The 17443-nt window shown below is 48.7% G+C and overlaps 1 protein-coding gene and 1 long non-coding RNA gene across 10 annotated transcripts in view; one reads left to right on the top strand and one right to left on the bottom strand.

Moving 5' to 3' along the window:
* Positions 1–13128, top strand: part of CAGE1 (cancer antigen 1) — a 58583-nt gene extending 45455 nt beyond the window's left edge. For 3 of the 9 annotated variants that reach the window (XM_021100151.1, XM_021100147.1, XM_021100144.1), the window contains 3 exons: positions 2093–2161; positions 7407–7437; positions 10368–10628. In XM_021100151.1, the coding sequence (XP_020955810.1) occupies positions 2093–2161; positions 7407–7437; positions 10368–10487 (220 nt within the window). In that variant the 3' untranslated portion in view covers positions 10488–10628. Of the gene's footprint in view, positions 1–2092; positions 2162–7406; positions 7438–10367; positions 10632–12246 lie in introns of those variants that run through there. The other 6 variants (XM_021100154.1, XM_021100150.1, XM_021100149.1 and 3 more) reach the window with 4 other exon arrangements.
* LOC110261770 lies at positions 10227–14118 on the bottom strand. Its single transcript, XR_002346286.1, has 2 exons — positions 13518–14118; positions 10227–10790 (listed from the first exon to the last, which is right to left on the bottom strand). It is a non-coding gene; the product is annotated as an uncharacterized LOC110261770 (long non-coding RNA).

The following is a 17443-nucleotide window of genomic DNA, read 5'->3' as shown; positions in this document are numbered from 1 at the left end:
ATAGCTCCAAACTGGAAACAACTCCGCTGGTGAAGTGATGGACAGAAGATGGTATAGCCACATGGGGCAATACTGTACAGCAATAAAAATACTAGAATGGATGGGCAGCCAGGGCCTACTGTACAGCACAGGGCACCGTGTCCTATCTCTTGGGATAGAACATGACAGAGGATAATAGAAAAAATACATATGTATGACTGGGTCACTTTTCTGTACAGCAGAAATAGACACCGCATTGTAAATCAACTGTACTTTAAAAAAAAATTAAAATTTGAAGGCAAAAAACCCCACCAGACATATCCTAATAAGTGATCAGAACAAAAAAATAAATGAACTCTTGGTACCGACAACAGCATGGATGAATCTCAAAGTAATTAGGCTGATTGTAAGATTCCGTGACGCGCAATTCTGGGTACTGCCACCTGATCAACAGAGAAAGCACATGAGTGGTTGCTGGGGTCGTGGGCAAAGAGGGAAGGAGGGATGACCGAGGCCCTTTGGAAGCATTCTAGGGTGCGGGTACGCTCGTTTGATTCGTCGTGACAATGGCCGCCCTGGCATAACGTGTGCCAGAGCGTCAAATTGTAGACTTTAAATATGTACAGTGTACTGTATATAAATTACACCTTAATAAAGATGTTTTTGTTTTGTTTTGTTTTTTGTTTTTGTCCTTTTGCCATTTCTTGGGCCGCTCCCGAGGCATGTGGAGGTTCCCAGGCTAGGGGTCGAATCGGAGCTGTAGCTGCCAGCCTACTCCAGAGCCACAGCAACGCAGGATCCGAGCCGCATCTGCGACCTACACCACAGCTCACGGCAACACCGGATCGTTAACCCACTGAGCAAGGGCAGGGACCGAACCCGCAACCTCATGGTTCCTAGTCGGATTCGTTAACCACTGCGCCACAACGGGAACTCCGCCTTAATAAAGATGTTTTAAAGGCAAAAATAAAACCGGAGTGCCCACACAGACTCTGCAGGTCTAAGTCCCATGTCCTCTCCCCGGCCTGGAGCAGTGAGCACCTCCGCCCACGAGGGGGTGCTGCTCCGCTTGCCTGGCTCCCCGCCTGGGCTGTCGGGGTCTCCCAGGGAGGACACCGCCTCCTCCGCAGTGAAGCCGGCCGCCTCTCATCTAGGCTGAGCCCAGGGATGAGGTGTGTAAGTGTACTCACCGGTGCTTTGTCGCGCACTTGCAGAAACTTGTCATTTTCTCTTCTTGGGTATCTTCATCCTCCAATATTTAGGCCTTCCTTCTCAACCTCAGGAATACAGAAGGTTGATTCCATGCCATTTCGCTGAGCATAAGACGTGATAGACTCAAAGGGCCCTAATTAAGCAGTTGTCATCTCTTCCAGGGTTGGACAACTTCTCTTTAACCTTTGAAAACAAAGGCTGATCATCTCTGGACAGTAAGGCAGAGCTGTCAAAAATGACAGCCTACGAGTCATACCTGAGGCAGATCGGCTTTGTTAGGTCCACAGGATGTTTAAAAGGTTTTTGAATTATTGCCAGAAATTTAAAGGAATGATTTTTCTGTGAGAATTGAGATTTCCGTCTCCTCTTTGAAAATAAGATCTGCCATTCTTGCCACGGCATTCCCACATGGCAAAGTCTGGCAGGAGCTGAAGAGCAACTCCTTCCTTTAGGCAGCAGATGCTCTCTGGTTTCCCCAGGTCCCCAGATACTGGCTCAGTCCTGTCACGTGCTTGCCTGGCCCTCCCACAGACGTTTGAGGTTGTGACCCCTGCACTAGAATGTCCTATCCTCTGCGGGTCCGTTTGCCTTCTATCGAAGGCCAAGTAACGGCCCCCAAAGATGTCCAAAGCCAGCACCTGTGAAAGTTTCCTTTACATGACAACGAGAGACTCTGCAGGTGTGATTGGATTGAGGATCTTGAGACAGAGAAATTACCCTGAATTATTCCATGGGCCCCAAATGCTTCAGAATTCAGATTCCTGTGGAATGAGATGGGCAGATGATGTGCAGAAAGCTGGACCCCATCAGATTTGTCTGCTCAGATCTTCCAAGAAGCTACCAAGATGTTCGTGTAGAAAAGTCAATTTTAGCCACAAAATTCATTAGTTTCTTCTTTCAGTTTAGAAGAGAGAAATAAACATTTGGAAGATTTAATTAGAAGGCCCAGAGAGCGAGCCAGAAAACCAAGGTCAGTTCTTTCTTTTTCTAAAGAATAATGTCATTAACTTTAGAATATATGCATAATAATAAATGATACATTCTTTAAAGCTACTTTTTTTCTTATCTCAATTGTAAGATAAACCAGCTCAGTTATATGAAAGTGCCTGATATTTTGCCTGGTATAAAATAATTGCTTGATAAATGTTTTTGGTAGGACCTGAATTGCAAAGCCTGGTTCTCTGCCTTCATGGGACTTAGGATCATTTCTAAGAAAAATGCCATAAAGATTATGAGCTAAGATTTTTATCTACCATAAAACAGCTTGCCCTGCTGTAAATATATAGCAGACCAGATTTTATGACCAGATTTCCCTACACTAATGTGAAATCTTGTAATCTTTTGGTTTAGACTTTGGACTCTTGGTGTTTGATGCTCTAAGGTTTATATGCCCAGACCTTCTGGGGCTGATGAAGACCATAAGGGTGTTAATATGGGCCTCTTCCTGGCCCAGCTCCTAAGATGCTAATTAAACATTTACCAGTTCCCCAAACGAGGGTGAGTTTGCCTGATGTGCCGAAGTTCTGAGGGAAATTTCAAAGAACACGTTCCATGGCTCATAGCCCTTGACCCTTGACCACATCCAGTATATAAAATGTTTGGAGTGGGGGGAGATTGCAGAAGAGACTTCTTTGACCCTGTCATGTGGCGAGCTCCCATCACCTCCAAGTAATCCTACATCTTTGACCTAAAGCCTTAGGAGGGGGTCTGTGGGAGGTCAAGTAAAGAGTTTTAAAATGTGTTTCTTTTTCTTTCTTTCTTTCTTTCTTTTTTGCTTTTTTTAGGGCCATACCCTGTGGTATGTGGAGGTTCCCAGACTAGGGGTTGAATCGGAGCTATAGCTGCCAGCCTACACCACAGCCAAATCCAAGCTGTGTCTGCGACCTACACCACAGCACACGGCAATGTCAGATCCTTAACCCACTGAGCGAGGCCAGGGATCAAACCTGAAACCTTATGGTTCCTAGTTGGATTCGTTTCCACTGCGCCACAAAGGAAATTCCCTGTTTTCCAACTTTTAAGAAACACATTTTAGAAGTTCCCGCCGTGCCACATCGGAAGTGAATCTGACTAGGAACCATGAGGTTGCAGGTTCCATCCCTGGCCTCGCTCAGTGGGTTAAGGATCTGGCGTTGCCATGCGCTATGGTGTAGATCGCAGATGTGGCTCGGATCCTGTGTTGCTGTGGCTGTGGCTTAGGCCAGTGGCTACAGCTCTGATTAGACCCCTAGACTCAGAACCTCCATGTGCCTTGGGTGCAGCCCTAAAAAAAAAAAAAAAAAAAAGAAAAGAGAAGCAAAAAAAAGTTGGGAAACAGAAACGGTAACTGAGAAAACTAAAGCAAGCTATGACAGAGGGCTGAGTTGGGGGTGGGGGAGGCAGCTGCTCTCCCTGAGCTTGTCATCCCGACAAAGAATGTATGTGACAGTTTCTTAAGAACCATGCAGGTGAGGTTTGAGTTATCTTGGACTCTGCTCAAGGCAGCCTGGAGGATGCCAGCAGCAAGAAGGGGCTGCTGAAGCAAACTCAAGTAATCACATTCTTAGGGGCTGCTGAAGCAAACTCAAGTAATCACAGAAGAGGCACGCATCAGCCTGGGCCAGGGGAACAGAGGGCAGAGGTCCCTAGCGGTGGCAAGCTCCAGAAAGAAAGAATCAGCCACGCCCAGAGACTCTGGAGCCACCCAGCCAAGCAAAAATGTCTTAGCACCTTACTTCTCCTTCCTCCTGCAAAGAGAAATTGACCTTCACCGGCAGGTAGTGTCCACCATCTGCAAACCTTAGCTCAGGGAGAGGAAGAAGTTCTACTCTTTATATTGTTTTATTTTATTTTATCTCATTTTCTTTTTGCTTTTTAGGCCCGTACCTGCAGCATATGGAGGTTCCCAAGCTAGCGGTCTAATCGGAGCTACAGCTGCCAGCCTACACCACAGCCACAGCCAACATGGGATCCGAGCCGGGTCTGCGACCTACACCGCAGCTCACAGCAACGCTGGATCCTTAACCCACTGATCGAGGCCAGGGATCAAACCCGCAGCCTCATGGTTCCTAGTAGGATTCGTTTCCACTGTGCCACAACAGGAACTCCAGGAGGGGACTTTTGCCTCCGTCCGGGGAAGATGGTTTTAACCCTTGGCACTGTTGACAATGGAGGTGTCCTCGTTGCTGGGAGTACTGGGTCGGAACTAAACGCCGCTCTCCAGCGGGCAAGTGGAGGGACGTTATGTGCCCCATAACGTGGGAACTCCAAGTTCTACTCTTGAATGAAGGTCAAGGATCAGTTAATACTTAAGACTGGGGGGAGTTCCCATCTTGGCACAGAGGGAATGAATCTGACTGGGAACCATGAGATTGTAGGTTCGATCCCTGGCCTTGCTCAGTGAGTTAAGGATCCCAAGTTGCTATGAGCTGTGGTTTAAGCCTGCGGCTACAGCTCTGATTCGACCCCTAGCCTGGGAATCTCCACATGCTGCGGGAGTGGCCCCAGAAAAGGCAAAAAGACAAGGCAAAAAAAAAAAAAAAAAAAAAGACTGGGCACTGTGCTTCTGAACTAACTTGTGCTTATGCTTCACAGCGAGGGCTGATTGTTACCTTAGAAAGAACAAAAAATTCACCTGGTCTGCTGCACATTCAGCCAAGGGCAAGGGGGTAAAGCGCCCCCGTGTCAAAAAAGCCTAGGGAGTTCCCATTGTGGCTCAGCAGCAAGGACCCAACTAGCATCCATGCGGTTGCAGGTTCAATCCGCAGCCTCGCTCAGTGGGTTAAGGATCCAGCATTGCCGCGACCTGTGGTGTAGGTCGCAGATGTGGCTCAAATCTGGCATTGCTGTGGCTGTGGTGTAGGCCGGCAGCTACAGCTCCGATTCAGCCTCTGGCCTGGGAACCTCCATATGCAGTGGGTGCGGCCCTAAAAAGATTAAGGAAAAACAAGTCTAAAGTAGAAATAGAAAGCAGACGTGAAAGTTGCGATTTGATTATGTCATGAGTCATGTTTGTTCCTCATATCATTTGCAAATACGACTGTGTTTTGAAAGTCAAAAGCCTTTAGCAGATTTAAACTATTATTTGCAAAGTGATAGCTTAACTCTGATTTTCTCCGTCATGCGAAAGAACTGGCCTGATGGCCTGGCATGTTGCAGATGCTCAGCAATTGCTAGTTTAAACTAAACTTGAATCTTCTCTGAGGCGCCCAAAGAAACTGCGGAGTATTTTTTCTAGCTTTTTTTTTTTTTTTTTTTTTTTTTTTTTCTTTTTAGAGCCGCACCTGTGGCATATGGAGTTCCCAGGTTCCCAGGCTAGGGGGTCGATCGGAGCTGCAGCTGCCGGCCTACACCACGGCCACAGCAACGTCAGATCCGAGTCGTGTCTGCAACCTACACCACAGCTTAACGGCAACACCCAGTCCTTAGCCCGCTGAGCAAGGCCAGGGATCAAACCCACCATCTCATGGTTCCTAGTCGGATTCGTTTCTGCTGTGCCACAATGGGAACTCCGTCTAGCATTGTTTTAAAATGAGAGAAGTTACATATGATGAGCACATTTCACTAGTTCAGGCATTTGTTTATTCGGCTGAGCATCGCAGGGGCTTTCAGGCCCACTTGTATGATTTAGGCCTTGAAGCGGGGGCGTGAGGTGGTGCAGAAGAGCCTGCAGGCCCTTCCTCGCTGAGAAGGCCTTTCTTGGAAGACTTGAGACACACGTCCGCCCTCAGACCCTCATCCTTGGATGGACGGATTGATCTCAGGAAACACGTGAACACACTTCAGACCGCCTCTGCACCGTCTCAGAATCACCCTACTCCTTTTGCCAGTTGTCTTCACCAGCAAGAATGGAAAATAGGGGAAAAAATTAACAGACACTAACCCAAGTGCTTTTCGAGTTCCCTTTATCTAGGATTAACCTTTGGTAAATAAAGAAAAGCTAGTTTAAGGTTTTGAGTTTCATTTTAAAAATGGAGTTCCCATCATGGCTCAGCTGAAACGAGCCCGACTAGCATCCATGAGGATATGGGTTTGATCCCACCCCCTAGTGGGTTAAGGATCTGGCGTTGCTGTGGCTGGGGCCGGCAGCTGAGTTCCGATTTGACCTCTAGCCTGGGAACTTCCATATGCTGCAGGTAAGGCAAAAAAAAAAAAAAAAGGGAATAGGAAGATAAAAGTGAGCATTTTAATATTCTGATGTCTTATTTTTGCCTCTAGTTCATCAATTTCAAGGAAATTGTTTGGTTTTCAAGTCATAGCCAGAATCTCATCCCAAGTAAATCTATAAAAATGTTAAAATTTAACAGGACTATGGCTCATTTTAATTGCAGTTGAGAATGATCTCTATATTACATACTGAAAAGCTTTCTCTGAATTTTTAGGGTCTCATAATTCTATCCTCAATGACAGTTTCTCTTTGAAAAGTGAGGGAAAGAGCATGTTAAATGATAGCATCCTTGTTCACGGGGTTCCCTGTTTTGGTCTTCCTCACCCCTCTTTTTGGTTTTACATTATTCTCGCTCTCTTTTTCTTTCTTTTTCTTTTTTTTTTTTTTTTTTTTGTCTTTCTGTGTTTTCTAGGGCCACACCCAGGGCATGTGGCGGTTCCCAGGCTAGGGGATGAATTGGAGCTGTAGCTGCTGGTCTTCGCCACAACCACAGCAACGCCAGATCTGAGCCGCTTCTATGACCTACACCACAGCTCGTGGCAACGCCAGATCCTTAACCCACTGAGCGAGGCCAGGGATCGAACCTGCAACCTCATGGTTCCAGTTGGAATCATTAACCACTGAGCCATGATGGGAACTCCTCTTTTTTTTTTTTTTTCACTTTATACACACACACACATACACACACACACAACATATATATCTTTTTCTCACATTATCCTACATCGCGTTCCATCACAAGTGACTAGATGTAGTTCCTTGTGCTCTACAGCAGGATCCCATTGCTTTCACCAACTCCAAATGCACTGGTTTGCATCTATTAACCCCAGACACCCAGTCCATCCCCTTCCTCCTCCTCCCCCTCGGCAACCACAAGTCTGTTCTCCACGTCCACGCGTTGCTTTTCTGTAGATAGGTTCATTTGTGCCGTATATTAGATTGCAGACGTAAGTGATATCATATGGTATTTGTCTTTCTCTTTCTGACTGACTGCACTCAGTAGGAGAGTCTCTAGCTCCATCCATGTTGCTGCATTGGTTTTACATTATTCTCTTTCTGTTTCCTACAGACCAAGAAGTCATCTGAAGTCCATGACTGTGGTAGGTCTAACTGCCGATCATTTTAAAGAATGTTATATTTTCATGCAAATTGACAATTACTCAAAATTAAAAATGGGTTCTTAAAGTTATATTTCCGTGATGTTCCCCTTAGCTTTCCCGGAGTCCTCAGATGAGGGCCTCTTTGGCCTCTGATTATCTGTAGAGTGTCCTCGAACTGGAAGCCCCTTTCTCCGAGTGTGGAGTATACTGTTGCCCTTAGTTTCATCCCCACAGCTGGAGCCTCCAGTCAAGCCCCCCGTCGCTTTCCACCTGGCCCATCCCAGTCATCCCCTTATTCGTGTTTCTGCTTCCAGTTTTGCTCCACTCTCCACGGAGTAGACAGAGTGCTCTTTCAGAAACAAAATACGGTAACCCCCCACACACACACCCACTGCCCAGGAAACTCTCTGGTGGTTCCCAGTTGTATTCAGGATCCAGTCCGGCTCGTTGGCACAAAGGTCCTCTGCCATCTCGCTCTCCCTTCAGCTCTTCCCAGGCACTGCCTGTGCTTCTCGTCTGCCACACCAGCCATATCCAGCCACGCGCGATATTCTAAACATGCCCTGTACCCGCTGCACCGACCCGTTACTGCTCCTGCAGCTCCCCCACCTGGAGCTCTCGCCCAGCTCCTCCTCTCCCGTTACTTCAGCTTCCCCCTCACACACCCCCTCCAGCTCCAGCTCCAGCGCCTCCCCTTGCCCCCCTCCCCGGCTCCTGGCCCCCAGGGGGAGCCGATATGCTTCTCCTACGTGCCCCGCTCTGTACCCGGTGATAAGATCGCAACTGTGACACTTGATTACGATTCTCTGCTTGCGTGTCCCCTGGCTTGCCTAGAGCTTGTCCAGTGCAGGAGTTCTGGTTCATTTTGGTGTCCCCAAGCACCTGTCCCATAATAGGTACCAAATAGGAGTCAGTATTTGACAGACTCAGGCCCCATGCTGTACTTGCTGGAGTACCTCCTAACAGGGGGCACAGCTGCTCCGCCCTGTCCCAGCCCGGCCCCGGGTATGTGTTCATGAGAACCGTGGCTTATTTGTGAGGTAGTTTTGCAGAAGAGGGGTGCGGCCAAAGGCTCTGTCTCTCTCTGCCCCACTGAGACGCAGCTGTTGTAGCAGTTGAGTTAGGAGGACACCTTGACACTGACAGCTCTTAGTGATGCTGTACTGGTGAGTCACGTCATGAATTATCAAGATTCGTGCTTACATGCCCTTTTCTTCATTCTGCCAGCTGGCAGCCAAACCAAGGAAGATAAAACTCAACCAACCTTGTCCCTTGTCATATTCCTTCATGGGAAAAAAGTTGAAACAAGCAAAAATATTGATTAAAATATAGTACTGGTGTTATCTGTGGAATTTCCCTGTAGGTTTTCCTTGTACCCCATTTCTTTATGTAATCCAGAACTAGCTGTTTTTGGAAGAGGAATTCTGAATGTCATCAAGAATCAGCTCTTCTGTCCCCGAATGTCTTTCCTGGAAAGTTAAGAAACTTTTTTTCATTTCATTTTTAGATGCCAAATATTTTAGAAAGAAATAGAAAAGATTTAGCTTAAATAGAACTAAAGATCACCAAGAAATAATTTTTGGCAACCACTCCAGGAGCAGAGTCATGGCTTAATACCCAGATCAGTCCATGCAAAGACACTTCCACATCTGTGTGAGTGGTGCAGTTTAACATTCAAAACATGTGACTGCTTTTCTCCAAGTTTCTTTCTGTGACCAATCAAACATATTCTGTTTTTTAATATAAACAGGTGAAAACAGTGGCTTAGTTTCCAAATATCTGTCAACTTCCATTCTCATAGAACACGACTCCCTATTGCCCTGCTTTTAGTAACGTGAAAATACTCCTGTATGTCCGTCGCTCCAACTTTTTTTTTCCTCTCTGGGCAGCTGGCTCTTCCTACTATCAACCAAACTTAAAAAAACACGAACGCTGAAATCCTTTGGAATCAAAATGCAGGTGAATGGAAAGGACTGGTCTTTTGAGGCCTCACCCCCATAACCTCCACCTTAGCATAGTTTTGAGGAATTCGTTCTGAATTTAAACATAAGGACCCGAGACAGTTGATTTTGTGATGTATCCGAAAAATAAACGTACACAACATACATATTATCCTTCTGGTAAATCCCAGAGCCAAGATGGGGGTACACTTACTGAATCAAAATACATCTCGAATGGAGGGTAAGAAAGTATTTGCTCTCACTGGAATTAGTTTTGCACTTAAATGAGTTAAGTACAGGAGGGACATAGAGGAGAATCTGTGTCTGGCCCTGAAGGAAGTGCTGAGTAAATAAAAGCTTTTATGTTGGTGTTATTTTTGTTGATGAATTCTATAAGATACCTCTTATATGAATTTTGAAACAAAATCTGGTCATCTATCACATTCAAGAAGTTGCAATACAATTTAAGACAAACTATGAGAAATGCACAGTGAGTTGCAGCTCTACCAGCGAGTCCTTTGAAAAGTAAGCCCTGAAAACTTTGGAAGTGATTCAAGTTTTAAAAAGACACATGAGTATTAGCTTCATGGGCTCCTGGAGGGAAATTAAGGTCTGAGAGGGGAAACCAGGTTAAAGATGACTTTGCAGCATCTGGAATCTGCCCGCGAACAAGGAGAACCTGTGGGGGTGGAAGAGTTAACACAGGTTGTGTGCGGGCAGGGCTGGGTGCCTGAGTGCTGCTGTGCGGGGTGTGTGGTTAGACTTTGTCATCTTGCACCTGCAGGCCCTCTCACAGTGCGTGTACCTCCTTTGGCGCGTGGCTCACAGATGCAGCATCTAAGCCAGTGCTCCTTTCGATAAACATTTAGTGACTTTCAGTAAACCATGTGACAGTCTCTGTGTTAAATGCCGAGAATACAATGAGAAGTGAGGCAGAGAAGGCGCAGGACCATGTAACTGACGGGGCGGTGGTACTTGACTCTCTTCTAGGAGGGTGCATGGGTCTCAGTGTCCAGGAGCCCTGGGAGCACAGACGCAGCCGCCCCGGACTGCGTGAGCAACCTCAGGGCGGGTTTCGCAGGAGTGAGGACACCGGAACCAGATCTTTAACGCTGACTCCATGTTCCCCAGGTGGGTAGAGGAGGGAGGCTCTTCTCAGGGCACCAAGGCCTCAGGGGCCATGACGCTCTCTGAAGCACAGGTAGAACCTCACGCCTGCGTTCCTCAGGTGGCGGGAGAGGGAGATGACGGAGAACGGCGCGATGTGGCGTCCCCGCTGTGACGCGGTGGCTTGAGGATCTGGCTTGTCTCTGTGGCCGGGCCAGTTCGATTCCTGATGGGGGCAGTGGGTTAAGGATCCGGCATTGCTCCTGCTCTGGCTCACATCAGTCCCCGGTCTGGAACTTCCGTATGCTGTGGGAAGGGGAAAGAGAAAAAGAAAAAAAAAAAAATAGCATCATGCACCACGCTGAGAAATGTGAAGTGTATCCCAATGAGAAGCTCTGAAAGAGGAGTGATGTGCTCAGTTATGCCTTTATTTTTTTGTCTTTTTTTTTTTTAGGGCCACACCCACGGCACATGGAGGTTCCCAGGCTAGGGGTCCAATCGGAGCTACAGCTGCCAGCCTACACCACAGCCACAGCAACACCACGTCCAAGCCACGTCTGTGACCTACCCCACAGCTCATGGCAACGCCGGATCCTTAACCCACTGAGCGAGGCCAGGGATGGAACAGACATCCTCATGAATCCTAGTCAGGTTCGTTCCTGGAGCCACGACAGGAACTCCGCAGTTATCCCTTTTAAGGGTCGCCTACTGGTGACATAAAGGGTAGGCTGACGCTGCGTGATGGTAGAATCAAAGGTACCCAGGCAAGATACTGAGACAGTGCTCCACGCGAGAAAACCAAGGCCAGAAGCTAAAATAGTGACGGAAGAGGTAGAGAGGAGGTGAGGATGCAAAGTGACGTCAAAGACAAAGTGAAAAGGATCTGGTGCTTGTCAGCGACGGGAGTGAAGCGGAGCAGCCGGGGGCTGCCGGGGTCTGGGGGGGGGCGGTCGCCTTCGCGGAGGGGGGGACCTCAGGAGGGACAGCTGGTTTGGGGGAAGGGGAGGATGGGGGCAAGGCTGCTGTGAAACACCTGGGGGTCTGTTTAGAAAGCAATTAACTAGATGCTGAGAAGGATCCAGGGGTCAGAGGTCATTGATGAACCCAGGTCTCAGAGGCGGAGCGAGGGCCTGGGTGCCCCAGCGCAGCACAGGCTGGTCACCCCTCCTTCTGAGCCTGGCAGAGGGCAGCGCAGGCAGGTCCCAGGCAGCTGTGCGCGGTAAGGAACTCGTGGCGGAAGGCTTGGCTCTGGCAGAAGGAGGCTGGCAGAGAGGCGAGGGTTTGAAACGGCCGCAGCCCTGCCCTCCCGGAGCAAGGCGTGGGCCCTCACCGCGGGCATCACCAGGAGGCGCGGTGTCTGCTGCACCCCACCGTTTCTGTGTGTACCCACTTTCTTCGCTGCCCCTTCGTCCCTTGCTTCCTTGATTCTGACCCATCGCGTCCTCTTGAGGACCTGCTCCGTCATTTTCACTCTCACACGTTTAATTGACAACTTGGCATTGCACTCTTACCCTCCCCTTTCAAAATCCTCCTGCAACCCTCTTCTAAACCCTCTTCCACATCCTGTCTTAGTCACATAGGCCGTTTCGACTCGCAGGTTTTCTGATAAAAATGTTTCCGTACTGCTGATCTCAACGTGGCACTCTCATTTTCAAAGGCTGTGTGATATTATATAATGAAATAACTTAATGAATCATGGTTTAGGGACAAGAGTTCCAGTTCTTACTTTCTTGTTTTGTTCTGTTTTTGGCTGTGTCCGCAGCATGCAGGAATCCCTGGCCCAGAGATCAAACCTGTTCCACAGCAGTGACCACGCCGGATCCTTCAACTGCCAGGCCACTGGGGAACGCCTCCGTTTCTTACATTGTAGTCCAGAAATCACTGCCTTATGTGCTCTGGCCCCAAATTTCATGTGTGTGCCTTTGCCCAGACTGTTTTCTTGTCCTCAGATGCCTTTTCCTGCCCTAACAAACGAAAATCTCTCCTCCGCTTCCACCACCAGTTCCTTGTATTTAAAACGTGCATTTTTCAAGGCCTAATGGAAATGTCCCCCTCCTCCTTCTCAGAGGGTCGTACCTGTCTCCTCCGCTTTATCTACGACTTTCTCAGGGTTCTTAGCCCAGTCTTCCCTGAACTACAGCTCGTGGGAGACAGCAAGCACAGTACAAAGAGCACTCGACATGGGATCATAAGATTTAGGTTCACGACGACTCCTTACCAGCTGTTGTGAGACCTCAGTTCACTGTCCCAGCATTTGAAGAAGATTATAGACCTGTGCTAATATCCCTGTCAAACATAATTTTTTTAACATTATGTCTGCCATCAAAAGATTGTAACATTTGCCAATATGAACATAACCCTCAGGACAAGTACGTGAAAAACTCATTGTGAAACCGGATAAGGCTCTTCCCGTATTTCGTAAGCCCAAGCTTACAAAAGAACAAGTAGAATACCGTCTTAAGAAATTCTAGTGAACACTATGTGGTGAAAATTCAACAATTTGGGGCACAGTTGGAGATTCTTAGGGGGGCCAAAGTCAAAGAAGTTGTTACAAAAAGAGAATTTTGGAGTTCCCCTCGTGGCGCAGCAGAAACGAATCCGACTAGGAACCATGAGGGTGCAGGTTCGATCCCTGGCTTCGCTTGGTGGGTTAAGGATCCAGCGTTGCTGTGGTTGTGGCGTAGGCCGGCGGCTACAGCTCCGATTCATCCCCTAGCCTGGGAACCTCCATATGCGGTGGGTGTGGCCCTAAAAAAAAAGGAAGAAGAAAAAAGAATTTTCAGGGTTTCATAGCACAACTGGCCACAGACACGTTCCACTTCAGTCTGGACCAGAGGGTTGGAACAGCCCTCATTGAAGCCCGCTGGCGCCGGCAGAACACCGCGTAGGAAGACCCCCCCCCTTTTCCCGCCCGTGTGTTCCCTTCACAATCACACCGCCTCTGACACAGACGTGTGCCAGGTCTCCCCACAGGCTGTTCTCTGCACCCTCCGCCGAGTGTCCCCAGCTTAACACCGTTTGGACACTATCTACCTGGAGGGAGCCTCAGATCCCACAGGACGCGCTCAGCCCCGTTCCCTTGCCAGTGGCGAGTCCGGGTTGTCGCCAGCGTTGAACACACCAGCTGTAGATCAGAGGTTCCCATGACCGCTTGCTCTGGTTGCACTGATTTGCTAGAGTGGCTCCCAGAACTCAGGGGAACACCTTTAACAGCTTATTAGGATACAGACAGCAGCCAGACAGAGCGATACGGAAGGCGAGGTCTGGCAGGGTCCCCGCACAGGGCCTTCTGTCCCCTTGGACCTGGGCTGTGTCACCCCCTCAGAACTTGGATAGGCCCACTCACCTAGAAGCTCCCTGGATTCTGGACTTTGGGGATTTTTATGGAGGCTTCCTCCCAAAGGCATGGTTAATCATTAACTCATTTCTAGCCCTGCTCCCCTTTCTGGAGAATGGAGGGTAGGGCTAGAATTCTACGCTGCTGATCCTGGCTTGGTGTTTTTGGTGACCAGCCCCCATCCAGGACCCCACCCAGAGCTCAACACCTGGGAATTTACAAGGGTTTCAGGAGTTCTGTACCAGAAACTGGGGACAGACACACAGAGATATAGATTATATATATGTACCTATATAATATATATAACCTTTTTTTTTTGTCCTCAGCTGCAGCACGCGGAAGTTCCCAGGATAGGGATCGAACCTGTGCCACGGCAGTGACAACAATGGTCCTTAACCCACGGATCCACCAGGGAACTCCCTTTCACATTCTTAATAACTTGTAGTAAGAACAAAAGTGATGATTCTTTCGGCCTCAAGAATGTCATTTCCTCTGTACTTTCAGGAACTGGATAGGGGTGGGTCTGATAACTTGAGGGACCCACTGTTAGCTGGACCTGGGCAGGGATGCCACTGACCAGCTGGCACCCATATTCTCCTGCCATAAAGGGGCCATGTCGGCATTTCAGGCCTCGCTCTGACCTTGTGCCCAACCGTCCTCCAGGGTCTATGTGTTCCCCTTTCCTCAGTGCCCACAGGGCCTTTGAAAGAGGATGGGGTGCTTGCTGCTGAAGGCCGCCGTGGTTTTTAGGCTCCTCATCAGTGCAGCCTGGCTCCTCTTCAGTTCTGGGGAGGCTGAGAATGTGCTCAGGCCCCGCTGAGGAGGAGAGCATGACTTTTTATTGGGGTCACTGTCTTCAGCCTCCTGATCTTTCTTGATTTCTTTAATTGTATAAACTAAGCAGTAAATGGAGTAGTGGGCATGATATTAACCGCTGCCCTGGCTCTCTGCAGGGGGCTCCTCCTGCCTGCTCCCCATCACCTGTCCCAGTTAACTGCATCTCCTACCCTCGGCCCTGGACTCCAGAGGGCAGCTGACCAGTGGTCCTCCCAGCGAGGCTGGAGTCTGGTCACACACGAATTCCTCATCACTTTGTTTTTGTGTGCGTGGTTTTTTGTTTGTTTGTTTTTGTCTTTTTGCCTTTTTCTAGGGCCGCTTCCCGCAGCATATGGAGGTTCCCAGGCTAGGGGTCCAATCGGAGCTGTAGCCACCAGCCTACACCAGAGCCACAGCCACGCGGGATCCGAGCCACATCTGTGACCTACACCACAGCTCACGGCAACGCCGGATCCTTCACCCAACAAGTGAGGCCAGGGATCGAACCCGCATCTTCATGGTTCCTAGTCGGATTCGCTAACCACTGCGCCACGACGGGAACTCCCAGTCCTCATCACTTTGTAAACGGACTTTCTCTGGGCCTCTCACAGACTGTAAGCTGCTGCGTTTTCCAGTCTTAGGAGGCACAGCCATTCTGACAGGCCTTCATTGAGGGGCCAGGCGAGGAGAGGGGACGGGCAGTGAGGCGGAAGGAAGACAGGCGTTAAAGAGAAACAGGCGTGAGAGAAATGGATGCAGAGAGAGGCTCAGAGGAGGACATTCGGTTTTGGCAGGACGGAGATGTGTGAGTGCGGAGGCGAGAAAAGAACCCAGAGGAGTAAGCGGAGATTGGAAGGCGAGAGAGTGAGGTTTGCCTGTGTCCGAGGCAGAGAAATGAGGCTGTTGCTGAGGGGACCAGGGGCCAGGGGAGGATTTGGGTTTTGGAATGGGCAATATTATCGTATATGTGTGTGTGGACGGGAGTGATAAATTGGAGAAGTGGAAAGTTTATTATCAGGTGGAGGAGAGCCAGCTATTTTCACAATCACCCAGCAGTGAGCAGGACATGACCACAAAGGGAGGACGGCCTTTGATGGGCCCGGAAACCTTTTTTATTGGAACGGAAAGCAGGGCAGAGCATGAGTGTACAGACGGCGGATTCAGTCTCTTCTTTTGCAGGAAATGTGAGCTGAGCAGGGGTGGTGGGAGGTCTGTGACTTGTGAAAAAAGAGGGCGGGGGGTAGGGGGGACAGTCTGTTCCCCACTCCCCCACCCCTAAGCATTCCCTTTACAGAAGGATCACAAAAGCATGTTTTTCATTCAGAGGTATGGGACGAAAAACCTAAATTAGCCCTTGCTAAGTGAAAGAACACAGAAGTCTTTTCTTGCATAAACCTAACTTTTTGGAGTTCCCGTTATGGCTCAGCAGTAATGAATCCGACTAGTATCCTTGAGGATGCAGGTCTGATCCCTGGCCCCACTCAGTGGGTTAAGGATCCAGCATTGCCGTGAGCTGTGGTGTAGGTTGCAGACAAGGCTTGGATCCCACGTTGCTGTGGCTGTGGTGTAGGCTGGCAGCTACAGCTCCGATTCGACCCTTAGCCTGGGAACTTCCATGTGCCACAGGTGCAGCCCTAAAGCCAATAAATAAATAAACACCACTTTTTTTTTTGCTTGATAGTTTTTCACTTCTTACAAGGTCTACAATTGAACTTAGGTTGCAAATTTGCAGAGGAAAGATTTCACGTGTAATAAAACAACCAATTCAGCAAATATTTTGAGTTATCACTGGTGTCATATAACATGCTGGAACATTCCCTGTTCTATAACATTGACTGAAGGCACAGCCATTCCTGGCCTCAACCTGGGACAGACAGGAGATCTAACATTTTATATACGGTGTTTCTAACGTGCTCGGAAAATGAAAGAATAGACGGAAGAAATTGAGAGGGCAGGAGGAGGGGCCGGGGGTTGTCATTTTAAACTGGGAGTGAGGAGGAGCCTCACCAAGGAGGTGACCCATTGAGCAAAGGTTTAAGGACATAGGGCAGTTCCTTAGCTACTCGGTTACCTGGGGGAACACCCCAGAACAAAGACCTTAGTAGACAGAATTGCTAATGATGCTCACAGAAATAAATCTTAAGTAATCGAGGGAACAGAAAGCTGTGCTCTTCCAAATTCCATGGGAATACAACAAAAGTGGCAAAATCAAGTGTGGATTTGCCTGAGCTGTAAGAATGAGAACAGCCAGGATGTCGAATGTTCCTGGAAAACTCCTGTCTGCGAAGAGAAGGGGGCAGAGGTGAGGCTGAGAAGGTGGGGGTGGGCATCCACCGAGATGGAGGGCTGAGTGGGCGCCCACAAGGCTGCTCGTTGCAGGGAGGCTGAAGGTCACAATCGCGTAGAATTTGTGGGTACCAAGACCGGGGCGAGGATTTCACTTCCCTGATCGTAGGCTGCCGCTTTTTATTTTTGTACCAAGGGGACAGTCACACACGTCTCTTGGTTTTCTGTTGGTATGTTTTTATTTTCACATCCGTCACGTCCTGAGCAGGTACCCTTTGTTCCTCTTGCACCTTTAGCAGTTGGCTGTGTCTAAAATTCAAGTCCCACAGGTTCCCTGGTCGCTCAGAGGGTTAAGGACCCAGTGTTGACACTGCTGTGGCGTGAGTTTGATTCCTGGCCCTGGAACTTCCTCATGCTGTGGGCATGGCCATACAATTTAAGAAATAAAATTTAGAGTTCCCATCGTGGCTCAGTGGTTAACGAACCCGACTGGCATCCATAAGGATGCGGGTTCGATCCT

The sequence above is a fragment of the Sus scrofa genome, chromosome 7 (assembly GCF_000003025.6).
Source record: "Sus scrofa isolate TJ Tabasco breed Duroc chromosome 7, Sscrofa11.1, whole genome shotgun sequence".
In the NCBI taxonomy this organism is placed as follows: domain Eukaryota; kingdom Metazoa; phylum Chordata; class Mammalia; order Artiodactyla; family Suidae; genus Sus; species Sus scrofa.
This window is presented reverse-complemented; position numbering and strand designations above follow the sequence as displayed.